At 38.3% G+C, this 16826-nt stretch overlaps 1 protein-coding gene across 11 annotated transcripts in view; it reads right to left on the bottom strand.

Annotated features, from left to right (window-relative positions):
* The window catches only part of SOX6 (SRY-box transcription factor 6), a 372885-nt gene that overhangs the window by 15582 nt on the left and 340477 nt on the right, over positions 1-16826 (bottom strand). For 9 of the 11 annotated variants that reach the window (XM_088175661.1, XM_088175662.1, XM_088175664.1 and 6 more), the window contains one exon: positions 2848-3081. In XM_088175661.1, coding sequence (XP_088031787.1) covers positions 2848-3081 — 234 coding nt within the window. The remainder of the gene's footprint in view (positions 1-2847; positions 3082-16826) is intronic. The other 2 variants (XM_088175667.1, XM_088175659.1) reach the window with 1 other exon arrangement.

The raw sequence follows: 16826 nt of genomic DNA, 5'->3' as shown, positions 1-16826 counted from the left end.
TGCATATCATTTTCTGGCCAGATGTTATAAGCACACAGAACTGAATTTAGAAAGTTACATTTCACAAACTCACATTGGAAAGGAAAAAAAAAGGAAAACAGAAAGCACACTGTAACTATATACACCACTTCAGGTACTGTAAACTCTCACTGAAAGCTGCACCAATAAAAAAGTTAAAAAATTAACACAGTGTACACAGGAAAAGGCAAAAGTATTCAGGTCTCTTGTATTGTTTGTAAGGAGCTATCTAAACACTTGAATAGAGACAGGAATAAGAAATGCAGAAAATAGCTTTTTTGGTGTCTTTTAGATGAATAAAACGATTACAGCTGTGGTAAACGTGGGTGGAAGCTATTCTTTTACCAACATTTTTCATACATCAACAAATGGAAAAGTTGTATAAATATTATCCGTAGCCAGCAATATTCTGTGTCAGTTCTAATATTTCAGTCTCTTTTCTCATTGTCCTGGAAACGTTGCACAGATATTATATGGACATAGACTTATTTGTGGCAGAGCAGATCCTGACAGGTTAATTCCATGGTTAACAAACACTCAATTGCTGGCACTTCTGAAATATTTATGCTGGAAGTTTACATTTTAATGAATACAGTTACTATGCTCCTAATAGTTTTTTTCACAGAATGCACACAAATAATATAGATTCCCTACAGCTGCCAACACTGAAACAGTGAAGGTTTTATACAAAACTGAAAGGCTATTCATATAACTTACTTATATGGTAGACAAAAATATGAGAACTACTAAGAAAGATTTTGGAAGTTTTAGGACAAAGTAACATTTATTTCTATGTATTCTTGCCTTTGATTGAACTAACATGCAACAAACTTTGCTAAGAATGTATTTGAACTCGGAGTTTACAATAAAATGATTACAGAGGAAACTTGATTTTTACTTTTATTTATTATGAGCTACATTTGGAATCTGTCTTTCACTTCAAAGACTCAAAAAGCAAATATAGGTTTTAACGTTTCACCACTCATTCTCACGTATGTTTCTAATTCTCTGGAGGGGTCTTAAAAAGCAAATCAAAATTTCTCAAAAATGAGTCCATTTATTTGCACAGTGGCAAAATAAAACCCATTAAATATTCCCCGATTGTCCCAATCTATACAAATTAAATATTAACTATGGTGACTTTTACCTAAGCAATATTTTAATTGCATGATTCTCATGGTTAGCTTTTTGAACGTTGCAACATTTTGAACCAAACATCATTTTGGATGTGGGGTTTGCATGCACAGGTCTTTTGAACTGTGCCAGGTTTCTTTCTTTGACATTGCAGGGGTCTGACACAAACCTCTGATTCTGATTTTGTACTTTTTTAACTTTATCCCAGTATTTACTCTAGCAAGTCCCATTTTGCATTCAGGTGATTTGTAGTTCAGGTGCATTCTAATGGGATCTTGCAATTATTGGGATTTTATTGGGACACACTCTTGCAACATTTCACAAAACACTCCTTTTCAATGCTGCTAAGTTTTAAAGCATCTTGTGACTGCTGTTGAGAATAAAAAGAATTTGGGAAGCAGCAGAAAGGGAAAAGAAAGGGAATGAAAATGAAAACAAGCCATGAATCTTCATTTGTGTAAGTTTCAGTAATTCCAATTTCAGTGAACGTCTCCTGGAAAAAAAAAGTCCTAAATTTAGAGTTAATAGAACTGTGGAATAGTTTGGGTTGGAAGGGACCATAAAGATCATCCAATTCCAACCCTCCTGCCATGGTCAGGGACACCTTTCACCATCCCAGGTTTATCAGAGCCCCATCAGCCTGGCCTTGAGCACTTCCAGGGATGGAGCATCCACAGCTTCTCAGGAAACCCGTACCAGACCCTTACCACCCCCACAGCAAAGAATTCCTTCCAAACATCCAACCCAAACCCAACACAACTCACTGCCTGCTGCCTTGCACTTGATAGTGTTTAGGTTTAAAATGTTTCTAAAATCATGGGAATTGCATACAATAGATTCAGGGGGTGGAAAGGAAGGTTGGGTCTGATAGGCCTGGGAAAGGGAACTGGGCCCTGGGCCCTAGATCATGTGAAGCTACACCTGTGTTATCATCACATTATAAATGATATGATTGTTAAATGTAAAGATTGTTTGGTAATTGAATAATTGTTTATTAATTATTGCTTAATCATAATAAGAATCATGAGAAATGATGCAATCATAACAAGAATCATGAGAAAGGCTATTTGGGGGGCTTGATGAAAATGACAAGAATTCATGCTTGGATAAGATCTGTGGACACACACATTCACAGAGCTGGGAAATTCCAGCTTGGAAATTCTCTCCAGGCCTGGATTTCTCCTGACTCTCAGCTCCATTCCCAGGCTGACAAGCTGACTGCAGCTTCAGTTAGGGAGGAGTCTCCCAGGGTGACAACACGGTGACAAACAGAGTGGAATTCATCACCAACATTAACCCCTGGTGTCTTTCCCGTGGGACACATCCTGAGGTGCTGTCCCAGGGATGTTTTTCCCAATTGTCCCATGAGCTCCTGTCCTGTCCTGGCTGCACTAACACACTTTAAATCCGGGCTGGCTGTACAATAAATTGGCCTTTTCTCCCCACAGAGCTCCGTGTGTGCTGCTGTCCTTCCTCTCTCTTTGCAGCGCAGTGACCACGAAGATCAATGTATACAATAGAACAATAGGGGTGTAATAATTAATATACAGTGATACAACAAAAAGGAGATAAAACCACGTCCATCTGGGATCCATGGGGGAGTCAGATCCGGATCTGCACCCCCATCCCCGAAGCCCTTCAATCAACAGAAGCACACAATCCCCCTGTGACCTTCCAAGGCCCCCACACACTCACCTAGGATTTTGCTGATGTTGGAGTTGTGCATGTCGGGGAAGGCCTGGAGGATTTTCCGGCGCTCATCCTTGGCCCAGACCATGAAGGCGTTCATCGGCCGCTTGATGTGGGGCTCGCTGCTGGCGCGGCCCCGCGAGTCCCGGTACACCCGGGCTTCAGCCACCGTGGCCCCTCCTGTTGGCCAACAATAATACTGCTGTAGTTTAGCTGCAGAGCCATTCACTGCTTTACTCCCTGGAACGTCAGGGGCAGGAGGAAACAAGATGGATGCAAAACATTATTATTGTTATTATGGGTTAGGAAAGCGCGTCGGTGCTGTGCTTGTTTTTTAGCCTCTTCTCATCTCTCTCTCTCTCTCTCTCTCTGCTGTCAGATCTATGAGAGAGAGAGAGATGGGCCAGCCAGGGGTCTCAGTGTAACTGGCCAGGCTTGCCCATCTGAGATGACCCAACATCAAAGTGAAGAAACAAATTGTGCTGGTGTTTTTCCAATTAAGACATGGAGATTTGATAAAGTTTCCATGTGGGGCTTTACCATAAGAGACATTCTCTGAATGCTCAACAAAACTCACATAAAAGTTACATCTGAAAATCCAACTGATGTTGACACCAGCCATTGACAATGACTTTGCTGCTTGAGCATTTAATAAAATAAATTACTTTATTTATTTTATTTTACCCTGCCAAACATTTCATAAAATTAATTATACAGTGCACCAGGTACATGCTGCTATTTGTATGGATCAGATTATTTTTGGGGCTGAACACTTTAAAGTTGCATCTGCTTTGGTGGAATTTCAGATGTGCTTTGGAGCATTTGAACCACATGTATGTAATAAAAGTGTCTGCCTCCAGCAGGTGCACACCCAGCACACTGGAGCCTCCAGAGTGGGGGACAGGCACTCCAGCTCCATGCCTGCACTGTACCCCAGGTCTTTATCTGCCATCAATTCAGCTTGTACATGCCAACCCCAACTGGGTTTTTGAATGCACCCAGCCCTGTTTCTTGACCATAAACAGAAAAGTCTCATGGGGGTTTTAGAGATCACAGAGCTGAGGTGTAGAACTAATCACTGTGGGAGAAACAGATCACCAAGGCATGCCTTTACTGGGAAAAACTTATGCAATTGTGATGACAATATATGTTTTCAGAGTTGTACCTTAGCTATGAAGAAAGCAAAAAGGGTTTACAGTGGGAGAGTGATAGTCTTGGACCTCATCAAATTGGTCATATAATTTAATACCTTGAAAAGGCAAGATACTTGACAACAAATTAGTGCAGCAATAGGCCTCCTGTTTTTTTATAAACTATTACAGCTGCCAACATGAATTTATTTGCCAAATAATATAAGATTAATTCTTTACAGTAAGTAAAACAAAACACTGCAGTTTTAATGAATCCAGGCACAAGTTCTCAGTCGTGCAAGAATCAATTTTCCTAATTCAGAGTGAAGGCATTAGATAGGTATACCTTTTTAAAAATCTATATAAGAAACACATTTGCATGAAAAAGGGGCCCTAAAGCAGAGGATGCATAACTAACACACTACCTTTTTGCCACCAGGTCCACAGTACATTAATTTCATTTAAAACGCACTGACCATACAGGATAAATTGATTTTGCTTTATATGGTGTTGACAGCCATGTTTATTGTGCAGTGAAATGTAGTGCAGTTTCAAGCTGACTATATCCATCAACACAGGGCAATATGCTGACTACTGGGCCAGATGAAGACATACATTACCCTGAGAGCAAAGCACTCATTGACATACAGCAGTGTCTTCTCCTGAGGATCAGCCTGGTAATTTATGATGCCTCCTGTGCCATTACTCTACAACCGACACCGATTTGGCAATTTGTATACTAACACCCGTGCACATAAAAGCAGACAGCCCCGTGGCAAACGTGAGCTGCAAAACTCTTTTAGCACTGTTCCAAGTTCAGCACCGTGCCACAGGTGCTCTGCATTTACAGGAGGCTGCAGTCGGATTTTTACTGCAAAAGGGAAGAGCAGTTTTGCAGAGTGACCTGCAGGTAGGATCAGCTGAGGGGGGTGAATGGTGGATGAGGCTCTGTCCATTGTTGACAGAAGCCTTGGACCTTGGTATATATCAAATATACCATATTTTGAGAGAGGATGTGTTTGTTTAGAAACTGCAAAAAGTTGCAAATATAGCTAAGTCAACACGGAAATATTTATTGAGACAAAGAGCTGTGTAATTTGAAAAAAAAGTCAGACATAGCACGTAACAGTTGTTCTATCCTTTAAGATAATGTAATAAAAATATATGTTACTAGTATGTGGGCAATCAGGAACCTGGTGACAAAAAATATGAAATTATTATTTATGTGAAAGTTATAATTTGTTATTCAACTGCTCCACTCACAGCACAGGAAAGACCTATCTGAATCCATAGGATGTCTTTCCAGCTTTTACTTTCCCAAAGGTACTTATTCACTACAGCTAAGGAAGAGTTTGTCTTTGGCCCTTTGTAACACAATTTTGGACTTTTCAATCCTAATGCAGATAAAGAGTAGTTTTACTGGGAGCTAGATTATAGGTGGCTTTTTAATCTGGATATAATCTAGACAGGATGAAAATAAACAAACAAAGGAAAAAAAAAGAAAGAAAAAAAAAAAGAAGGCAGAAAACCACCATAAATTATCTGCTTTCATAGAAAGGTTATGTCAGAAAACAATTCTTATTTGGAGTAATAAATTACAAGAAGGTCAGCTCGGGCTGCATCCACTTTCTGCAAGTCCATACTTGAAGGACTTGAAAAAGCAGCCAAAGAGTTGATGTTCTTTGAGCTTGATCTCTGGGGAAATATTTGCAAGCTGACCTATAGGCCATCGCAAAAAAACATTTGCAAAATGAATTTCTGCAAATAACTAAAGCAATATAATTTTCATGCTCTTCTGTCTCAGGACCACAGAATTATATTCAGCATATAAAGCATTGCAATAAAATAGTCCTTGTAGCATGGGATTCCATGGGGGAAGTCAGAAGGTCTCAGCACATTTATAGATTAGAAATGAGGTGCTAATGACACAAATACACACATGCTCAGTGAGATTTTACAAGTTGAAACACATAAGAACAAGCTTTCAAGCTGGTTGTTCTTAGGTACTTTGTCCTGTCAAGCGGACACTTTGACTTTACTGTGCCCTACAAAAACAATTTCAACAGATTTAACAAAGCAGGGAGTTTTTTCCTATTGTGATAATTATAGCTAGTACTGATGGAGGCTCAAAGACACACAAAATTTTTAAAGAAAATGTATATGCAAGTACAAAGAAGTAGGTGTTCTAAATCTTTCTGCAAATATTTTCAGGAACTTTTAATAACTAATAAACCTAAAATAACAGATAAAATGGAAATGTACTACCAGTGAAGGGCAAGACAAGAGAATGAATTGGTAATTGTCTCTCTATGGCAACTAATGCTCTATCTGTTCACACTGTAACCACAGGAGGAGGGATTTTCAGAATTAAGAGCCTGGTCAGAATTTATAATTATTGCAAGAGCAGTACAGTTTGGCTGCCCTAGTGGCTTAGTTGGCAAAGAACTCTATATTTTGGCCTAAAGACAGGGGCTGTCCTCAAAGTGACACTTTTAGCCTCTGAATGTGCTCAGTGCCTTACTTCCTAGATCCTTAGCATTTGCTCAACTTGTCATAACTTTGATGATTTAAAAATAAAATCAGATTAAAGAAGAGTGATCTTTTTTTGGGGATATATTGAAGGCAACCCTGTGAAAGCTGGATTCCATACTGCTCTAGGGGCAATACTGAGGCAAATAATGCCACCGAATAAATCTAAAAATGCCGCAGCTTCAAGAAAATAATCTCCAACAATATTTTCATTTCTAAAGAGCTCTCTAATCAGAGAACATTAGAAAGATAAAAGAATCTGATCATCAAGAAAGATAACCGTCCTCGTGAAATAAATGTTAAGAAACATAAAATAACAATTGTTACATTGTTTATTGATTTATTCCTGCCTTTTTCTGAGTTTCTTACATTTACTAATGAAATGAATTTTAGGACAGGCATCATCCCTCAGCATGCCTCCCGAGATCTTGGCCACATTAGGGTTAATCATCCTGTCTTTACTGGGATGTGGGTTTACCTCACCTTTTGCACATCATCTACAACAAAACCTAAGACTGGGCCTTTACACGTTACCAGAGAACAAACAATAACAGATGGGATAGAAAGCAGCAAAAAAGGGCTGAGAAAAAGATGAGGAAAAGAATTGACAGCTAAAAGAAAGAGATTTTATCAGTCACCCTGTTATTCCTTAATTACTCTTCACACCGTGGCCATTGATTCATGTTTGAAGTGATACATTTCCCCTGGCTTCCCCCAGATAATGAATCTGGCTAATCTAGAGCATTTACTGCAGATCAGCTTCCATGGGCACACACCAAGACAGGACATACAGAAATAGAGACCATCTAGAGGTTCCTGGTTTGGAAAAGACTGATTGTGACCTCCAAAATATCCGGCCCTGTCTGTGGTAATGCCAAAAGCACTGCAGAGACCAGAACCTGATAAATATGCAAACAGGAGTCAGTCTTTTACTGCAAGACATGGGTGACTCATAAACGTGGACATGCCATAAAAACCAGGGAGGATGAAACACAGCCCCCCGTGCTGCTCTTAACCTGATTTTGTACAGACGAATGCAGCTTTAGTGAAACATGCAGTGGTATTTAAAATCACTTAGAAAAGGACAATGTGGAAAGAGCAGCGTTGGCAAGCTCAGAACACAAGAGCAGTCATTTAACTTGTATTTTGGGTTATCAATTTTAGGGGAAGTTACAAGAATTTCTACTACTTCGCTGTAATCTCAGCGACATGGGGCAGTTGTAGAGTATCATTTATCTGTTTTGCCCTTTGCCTGCCTCTTATTTCTTCATCCCCAGCACCATTCAGACTTTCCCATTCTTTATTATTGGCAAGAGAGGCAACATAAACGGATACCTGTCTTGGTTTAATTTGAATTTCCCAGCCAATGCACTAAATAATGTTATAGTTTTGGCTTGCTAATTTAAACACACTCATTTTCTGTCGTGAGACAGAGCCAGGAGCAAAAGAGCAAGGAAGCCTAAAACTTAAAAGGGTATAAAACCCTTTATTAACTACACAAAGAAAGAGAAAGGAAAGTAAATTTAGATTAAGACTCACACAATACCCCATGAACTACTGTCTTTACTGGCATGCCTTGTCATCACTGGCAGAATACCCACTTGGAAACATGGCTAGGTTTGGAACAGGGGTGACACGAATGTTCTGTTTGTCAGGCACCTTTTGTTCCAAATATTATTCAGCTACAATTTGAGCATTGAAGATTTCTCACAGGCTGCATGTCAGTGAATGAAAGGGGAGCAAAACTGGGAAAGCCACGAGCAATTCATGAAATACTGCAATATTTAAATGGCCTCTAAAATTTTTTTCACCTGCAAGGGTTCTGAAATGCACTAAGTAGATACTAAGAGGTTTAGCACAGGTTAGCTACTTCCAAGCAACACTTCATTATGATAAAACTTCTCTTTTTCCTGCTAAGAGACTCCATTCTCTTTCAAACATCAACAAGAAGAACCAACCAGGAATTCCCTAAGGTCAGCTCTGAGGAAACATAAACCTCTAATTCAATAACTCTGCTACTGCACTGAAAAAGGCCTTATTATTGCAACATCCATATGGAGTCAATTGGACATTAATGACTAATCAATCCCTCCCCTTTCTATTCTACTTATAGTGTCACAAGCCATGTTTAGATTAGCCCATTTCCTGCTTAGGATCGCTCAAGATGTCTTTTGTTCTTTCAGGGCTGGCCTGATGGAGGCAGCTTAAACAAACACACGACCCAAGTGGTGCAGGAGTTATAAACTGCCATATGTGAATGAACAAAGGGGCCATACTAAAGCCTTTTGTGGTATTTGTTAATGTTTTTCATCTGAGTTTAAAAAGACCTAATGACTTTGTGGTGAGCTGATGCATGTGGCTCGTGGCTTTGCAAAATGAAGGAAATTCTAGCCAGTTATATATCAGCATATATTTTCCAGAGTGCCTTGTTTTCAGTTTTGGTGGCAGCGAGTTTACTTTTTTTAGTACATTTGTTTTACATATGCAAGCAAAATACTTAATCTCAATTAAAACACAGCACCAGTTTTCACAGCCATACTCACAACCTGCATATACATCTTTCCCCATTTGAAAGTCTAAAGCTAAAATTAAGAGTGGAATATCTGCTGCCTGTGAAATCAAAGCAACTGTTCTCAGCTCCACCGGCTCGCTCACCAGTGTTTAAAGCTGAATTGTTTGCTGTGCCCTAATAAATACCAAAATAATAATTCTAAATAAGCTGCTAGCACATCCATGCTCCACAGCCAGCCCTGCCCAGATCTGTGCTGTTTAAAGGAATTAAAACTGCCAAATGCAGCTACTTGCTTGATGGCTTACACAAACAGTTTAGATTTCTTGACCACATTCTATGGCAAAGCTAACCCTCATGGAAACTTGGCATGGACTGTAGCTAAAACAATAGAATAATGCTTTAAATTACATGGGATATTAACTGAATTAATTAGGGCTTGACTTTAGCTCCTGGTGGCTGACACAGTCAAACATGTGCTCTAACACAAGAGTTCCTCTGTGAAGATCCATGAAACATCTACAGAGAAATTGGGATGAAGAAGCAGCCTCTACTATAAATTTGGGGAGGTGTTTAAGTGTCATCATATTTTTCAATCATGTGCCACTTGCAGACTTCAAGACCCTTCACAGATAATTAATTAAATGCTAACAACCCCATTCTGACATTAATGTTATTGATAGAAAAGAAATATGAATCATATTTAAGTTGAAAGTTTTTCAGCCTAAGTAATGATGCCAGAAGTAAGAGATTGCCAGTCAACAGATCTGACAACAATCTACATTATACAATCCACAAATATTGCTGTTGTTTCCCTTTGGTATTTTATTTCATACTCAGTTGAGGAAAATAGAGGCCCACAGCAAGGAAAATCATGGATGAAACAGCCCAATCCAAGAGAAAAAATACTAACAATTATTGTTAGGTATCTGACAAGATCTATGGATTTGATTTTATTTTTCAGAAAAAAACAGCTGGTCTACCAGCTAAGCAATTATTGTTACTATATTAATCATATTCAAAGTCAAAGCAATACAAAGAAGAATGCACTAATCTATTTAACATTAAAATGTTCCCATAAAAGTAACAGCCTTACTGCCAGTGTAGCTGTTATTCACATCATTTCAAATTTCTCATGACATGAGTGTCACCTAGAACATCCAGAAAACACAACATTAATTTAAAACACAGGGCCTAATTCTGCAGTCTTCAGTCATTCCCTAAAAGCTTTTTTGTTGAAAAAGTCCTGTTTGAACAAGGGCCACAGTGATCCATTCATACTTCAGTCAATGCTTTGTTTTGTTTTAAGATGGAGAAATGACAGATGGGAATTAAGGACAGAGAAAGAAGGCAGCCTGACTTCATATTTGATGGATGCATTGTTCAAGGTGTGGCTGAACACTGTTCATTGCTTGCTCACATGTTCTTTGCCAAAACAATGATTTTGAAAAGCTTAAGTACAATGCAGCTTGTAAAAGGGAATTATGTTTAACAATGGGAGAGGGTTTTACAAAACCACCTCCCTCAAATTACATGATATTCAGAAATGCAGAATACTTAGCAAAAGATTTTAAAATGTGTTGCAGCCACTGCTTTAGTGACCCATTTCCTGCATTCAGTCTTCAAGAATTTGTCACTTTCTGAATGATGCAACATCATTCTTTGTATCAGTGTAACTAATTCCTTCCATCCAATGCTTTCACTTGTCACATCAGTAATTAGCAAGGAACTGGGGCTAGGATATGCATGTGCCATTTCTTCTTGCCTTTCACATGGGGTGCTGATATTACAACACCTGATAATGTAATTAGTAAATAATATGATGAGAAAGAAGCAAAAGCAGCACGGTAACAGGAGCTGCTCTTCAGGCTAATTTTGCAAGTAAGGTACCCCTGGGAATTTGGGATTTCTCATCAAAACCAGGAAGATGTTTTTACAAATATGACAATGTCATGTCTCAATATGAGACCACATTTATCTGGTTTGGATAAAAAATATATAGTGTTTGCCATGAAACAGGGGCTTACATGAAAATTTACAAATCATTCTTCTTTTTTTTTTTTTTTTTTTTTAATTTCTGTGAAACCACCCCTGCCAAATTGAAAACACAATCATTTATTATTTGCAGAATTTATGAAGATGCCACAATACTCACTCTACAAATTCTTTGGACCACTGATCCTGTGAAATTAAATCAAAGTACAAATTAAGGGAATATTTTCCCCTTGCTACCAAGTTCTTCACTAGGCACTTTGCATATCTACATGGAAGAGAGGCAAATGATCCTAAACACTTTTCTATTTCTGAGATGCTGAGGCTCCTGAAGGAGAAAATGGCTCGTGCTTTAGACTTAGAAAAATAGACAGTTGTACAAAGAGGGCTTGTTTGAATCTGTACCAATTGCTCATGCTTAGCCAGAATATATGATGTTCTTTCCTTATTCATATTTCTGCTCCACTCCCTGTGCTCAAGGATTTAAGGAAGAAGTGCAAGATTCCTCTCTCCTTCACTCAGGATGATATAATGGTGGCTTTCTCCATCAACTGAAAATTCAATTGTGCCTGGAAATTTTACACGATTTTATGGAGCTTCAAGCACCTTTTGTCATATTGGAGCACTACCAAGAAACCCTCAGAGAATCAGGACCACGGGGTGTTTTACACCTGGTGCCTGTACATGAGTGTGAAAAAATGTTTTAAACCACTGAATTACTATATTTAATTTTTCAGTCAGTCCACCTAAAAATAGCTACACATACTGACTGATGCTTTCAGCATTTGTGACAATAATTTTCTCATGGGTGAAGATTTTCTGTGTAAAACTGCAGCCCACAGAGCTTTTTACAGCCACCTTCTAAATTCCTGAAAATAATATTTTACTATATAATGGAAATTGTGAAAAGCTCTTAGTTATAACTGTGCTAATAGGCACTCCTATGTAAAACTCAGGGCATTGTAAAAGTGGTCAATTGTACAACATCAAAAATCCTAAGTGCAATTTTTTTAAAAATAAAGATACAATTCTATAAGAATCAATTACTGTAGCTTGGAAATGTCAGACAAGAAAGCCTCATATTTAGCAGTAGGAAAAAAATACCTCAGACAGTTGAAAATCAAAAGTTAAGAGCTGTAAAGGATTTGTTATTCTGAAAATGAGAAGCATACTGTATGTTAAATATTAGTGTCTTGAAAGGAGTAAGTTTTAATGCTATGGAAAGACCAGTCCACAAACTCCCAGCACAGGTTTTTCAGTTCCCTCTTTAAAATGTTCTGAGGATGCTGGCAACAATGAGAGATGCAGAAAGTGCAGAAAAGTGATGGGATGGTTCTTAAATGCATCTTTTTCCTACCCCATCTACAGGTATGGAGTTACTACAGGGCTGAAGCACCAAATCTCATCCAACTCAACTGAAATACCATGCCTAGAGTATTTAATCCCAGACTCCTATCTGCTAGGAGTTATTCTGGAAAATTTAAGGATATCACTGAAGTATCAGGCACAATCAGATTCATGGATGTTAAAAATGGCAACTGCAATTAATGAAGGTCACATTTTAGCATGTGGGCTTATTGCTATAATACGATATTTTATCTTTAAATATAAAGATACAATTATTGGATTTGGATTGGTTTAGGTGTTTAGTTTTTTTTGTTTGGGGGTGGTGCTTTTGCAATCAAAGGCCTATAACAAGAACCCAGGGCAATAAAAATTCCAGTACTTGAGCTTACTCTCTGGATACATTTCTTTGTTTTCAGACAGCTTTCACTGTTTTCTGATTTTCATCTTTCTCCTCTCAACTGCCATAGCAACTATTACAAATATTTATGCGCGACAAATTCTGGCGTGGAGAGGAATTCTTTCCCCCGGTGTTTATGGAGCACTGCCACCAAAGTAGGTGATGCTTCACCCTGCCTGAGCTACCTGCTGTTGACACCTCTGCACAGGAGGGTGTTAAACAAGTTACCTGACAGGTCTGGATGGCCCTGGCAGCCTGCCAAGCTTCATCTGCCTGCAAATGCAGGTTCCCTCTCACCTGCCCCTTCAGCTGCTCAAACCTTCTGTGAAGTAGAGAAGAAACCCTCACTCTTCTGTAAAATCTATTGTTATTATTATTATTATATTTTTATTTTTTATTACTGTTATTATTATTATTATTATTATTGTTGTTGTTGTTATTATATTATTTATATTATTATTATATTTGCTGTTGGGCTGTTGTGTGTGAGGCTGCTGAGGCTTTAAGAACGTGGCAGAGGTGCTCCTTTAGTGACACACCTGATTTGGGGGCAAAGCCCAAGCACTGCTCGTGATGTCTGCTCTCTTGCCAGGGAGGGAGGAAATGACACTCTGAGAGATGGGCAGAAATTGGTGGCAGTTTTTTCCTCAGCCTCAGAGATCAGCCCCATGCTTGGTTTTCTCATGGTTTTCCCATGTTCCTTCCTCTCTGTCTTTTTTCACCTAAATCATTCCTGTCCTTCACATGATTCCACATTCACTGCTGCTGATGCAATTACAATCTTTTTTTACCATGTTCTGGCAACTGCTTAATTATTTGATGATTCCTAACAGCATTTCTCTCTCTACCATTTAATTTCCCTTGTTTTTGGACAGGTAGAATCTCCCATTTTGCTACAACACTCCTTGCAACGTGGCCAGCTCAAGTCAAATATTGAATGGGAAGAGCTCATTTCTTGCACATAAAAAAAGACAGAGAGTTGACTGTTAACTGCAGGGAATCTTGGGCTATCCATTGACTTTGCATGCTGGGCAATGATTCCATCATCTGAAATGCTGCAGAACTGGGTTCTTAAACTTACTGATTAATTGGAATATGCTCTTCTAAAAGATGAGGTCAGCTTGTTCTCCTCCAAGCCTGGATTCAGGTCCAAAATCAGGTTCAGACCAAAAACTGAACTAGAATTAACTACATTAAGCTAGGCTTTACTACTGGAACCAGTCAATTACCAATGGTTATCCAGCTTGCAACTGGCTTGCAAGTTTAGTTTACTTGGAGCATGGTTCAAAGATACCAGGAGCACACAGATAAAACTTAAATCTTTGTAATCTCAAACCATGATTTGATATATAAAAAACACAGTCTTTAACCCAAGGAATGTGCAAGTTGAAGTAAGAGGCAGCAAACACTGCAAGGGAGGACACAGGCACTAAGGACTCAGACACTATTTTTATATATATAGATATATAAATGGATTTAAGGAGATGGGTTAGTGCCATTCCCATGCTGAGGACTTTAAGAACTGACTTTATAGGTTTCATAGAAAAAGTTTTCCTCTGGGAGACTTTGAAAAATCTCATCACAGACACAGATGAAGCAGATAGACAGATCACACCATATTATTTAAAACTGTTTCTATCTAAACTAACAGACTTGTACCTTCCAGGTCCATGCTTAGCACACACTGGTAGAATAGTATGAAAGAAAGAAGCAGCAAGTGCTAAACACAAGGTTTACAGAATCAAGAAAACTACAGTGTAAAAAATATGAATGAAAACATCAAAACAGGACCCAGAACTCTTTTAGTATGTTTCCCCAAATGACAAACTGTGAGGCCAAATATTTAATTCACAAACCTCTGATTCTAAAATATCAACATGAATGAACATGGAACTAAATGTTAAGTACTAATAAGGTATTTTCATCTATTTCTATTTGCTTTCTAAAAATTAATTTAGCTTTGCAATGCATCTTATTTTCACTAAGGAAAACCAGACACAGGAAAGTTTTTTCTTTTTCACAAAATCCCACCGTGAAATGGTGGCAAAACAATAACATTCAGGTGTTTTTGCTCTGAGCCTGGGGTCCAATCAAGAAAATTTCATTTTAATGGATCCAATTCTTTGGTAGGAATGAATCCCTGAATGTGACTGCTGAAGGAAACCACAATGCAACCTGAGCTAAGGTAAAATCAGTGACTGTCAACAGGAAGGTCAGGTCTACCCTGCAGATTTCTATCTACTAGAAAACGACTAAAATCTTAATGCACTTCCTACAAATTTCCAAAGAATTTGACCACATCCACCAAAACAGAAGAATCCATAAACATTGAGCACATTTTACAATTCAAAAGAAGCAGCACTCAAAAGTGAGCATCTGTGAAAGGAAAATCTTTTTCTGCAACTTGAACCAAAAAAACCTATTCACATCATCCAATATTCTCAATAAGTGAGAACTAGATACTTTAGTATTTAGTGTGCTAAATATTTCAGTATTACAGGTTTTCTGACCTGGAATTTAAATAAGGCTCACCTATGACTGGCACTCAGTCCTGTTAAGAGAGGGTTTAGTCACAGCTACCTTCAAAGCTATTTTGGTTTGTCCATCCCTGTTAGTTTTATTTCAGTAATGACAACCTCAAATGTTCAAAATTATGAATCCACCTACAGAAAGAATTGTGTTTCCTTTAAAATGTTAATGTTTCAGAGAAAAAAAAAAATTCCTTGTTTAGTTCTCTAATTGGCTGTTTATAATTTTGGATACTGGTCACCAAATGTTTATGAAGCTTTCAAATAATGTTTTTGAATTTTGCTAACTACAAATGCATCATATATTTTAACATGGCAACTGGGATTTCAGGTGATGATACGAGTCTGGCAGCTGTGGATTATTCATCAATGGTGTCACAGGAAGTGGCAATGTTTTAAATACATTTTGAGCATGGTTTTTCATATAGTTAGCTCAGTCCTGCTGGTGGCTAAGGAAGTAATAGAAATATTGGTTTATGTCATATTTAATATAGAACTCTTGCTAATGATTTTCAGGCCTCCATTCAGACTGTTAGCTCACTATGAGCAACACAAACTTTGAATACAACTTCCTATCTCTGAAAGTGCAACTAGCAACCATTAATTAAATCATACCTTTAATTAATCTTTAAAAAGTTTTTCACACTCTGGGCAGGGACAAAGAGCTAAAAGAAATCATTCTATACTATTTCATATTTGTCTAATTTCTAAGTTTAAAGAATTTCAATACTTATAATTCATGACTCAAAGAAAAAAAAATAAACCTGTAGCTTCAGCTTCTGGTCAATGAGTCAGAACCAGAAGCACTCCTAAAATTACAGGCAAACATGAGTGATCATGTCAAACTCAGATCACCAATGTATGTTATAGAAAAGCAGTAAGAAGCAGAGAGAAATCATTGCTGGTTACTGTTACAAAAGCATTCCATAAAGCAGGAGTCTGCTGATATGCCTTCTAACAAATTACATGAACCTTAAATGTTGTGTCAAAACTCTGGGAACCTGGAGCCCTTCCCAGATCTGGGCTCTGTCAAATGCTGGGATGGGCAGCCCTGCACCATGGCTCTGCACACTTCAGTTTCCTATGGAAATGCAGGTGTGCAGGTAGGCAGGAGGGAAACTGCACTTCTACACCCAGTTGGTGGCCAGAAGTGGGACTGAATTTGGAATAATTAGCTCAGAAAAAAAAAAAAAAATCTACTGCACCACTGCCCCACCCTTACACCTGTCCCCACCACCCTTTTAAAGAACGCTCTGCATATTGTTAATGTCCTCTCTAAATGTAATGAACTCCATAACTGTGAAATCCTAAAATCCTGGTGATGGGAGCAGAACCACCTGGCAGATCTAAGAGCTCTCTGTCACAGCTGCAGCTGGCATCAGAGACCTGGATGCATCTCTGACAAGAAAAGACAGGGCATCAAAAGTTGGCCATCAATATGTCACTTCAGATATCTCTATTCCCTGTTTTAAATGTGTAAAAGCACACACAAAACCACGCAAATATTGGCTAAAGATTTCTACAGCAACCTGCATTTAAAGAGTACCTAAAAA

Source organism: Sturnus vulgaris, chromosome 18 (assembly GCF_052056855.1).
Source record: "Sturnus vulgaris isolate bStuVul1 chromosome 18, bStuVul1.hap1, whole genome shotgun sequence".
NCBI lineage: Eukaryota > Metazoa > Chordata > Aves > Passeriformes > Sturnidae > Sturnus > Sturnus vulgaris.
This window is presented reverse-complemented; position numbering and strand designations above follow the sequence as displayed.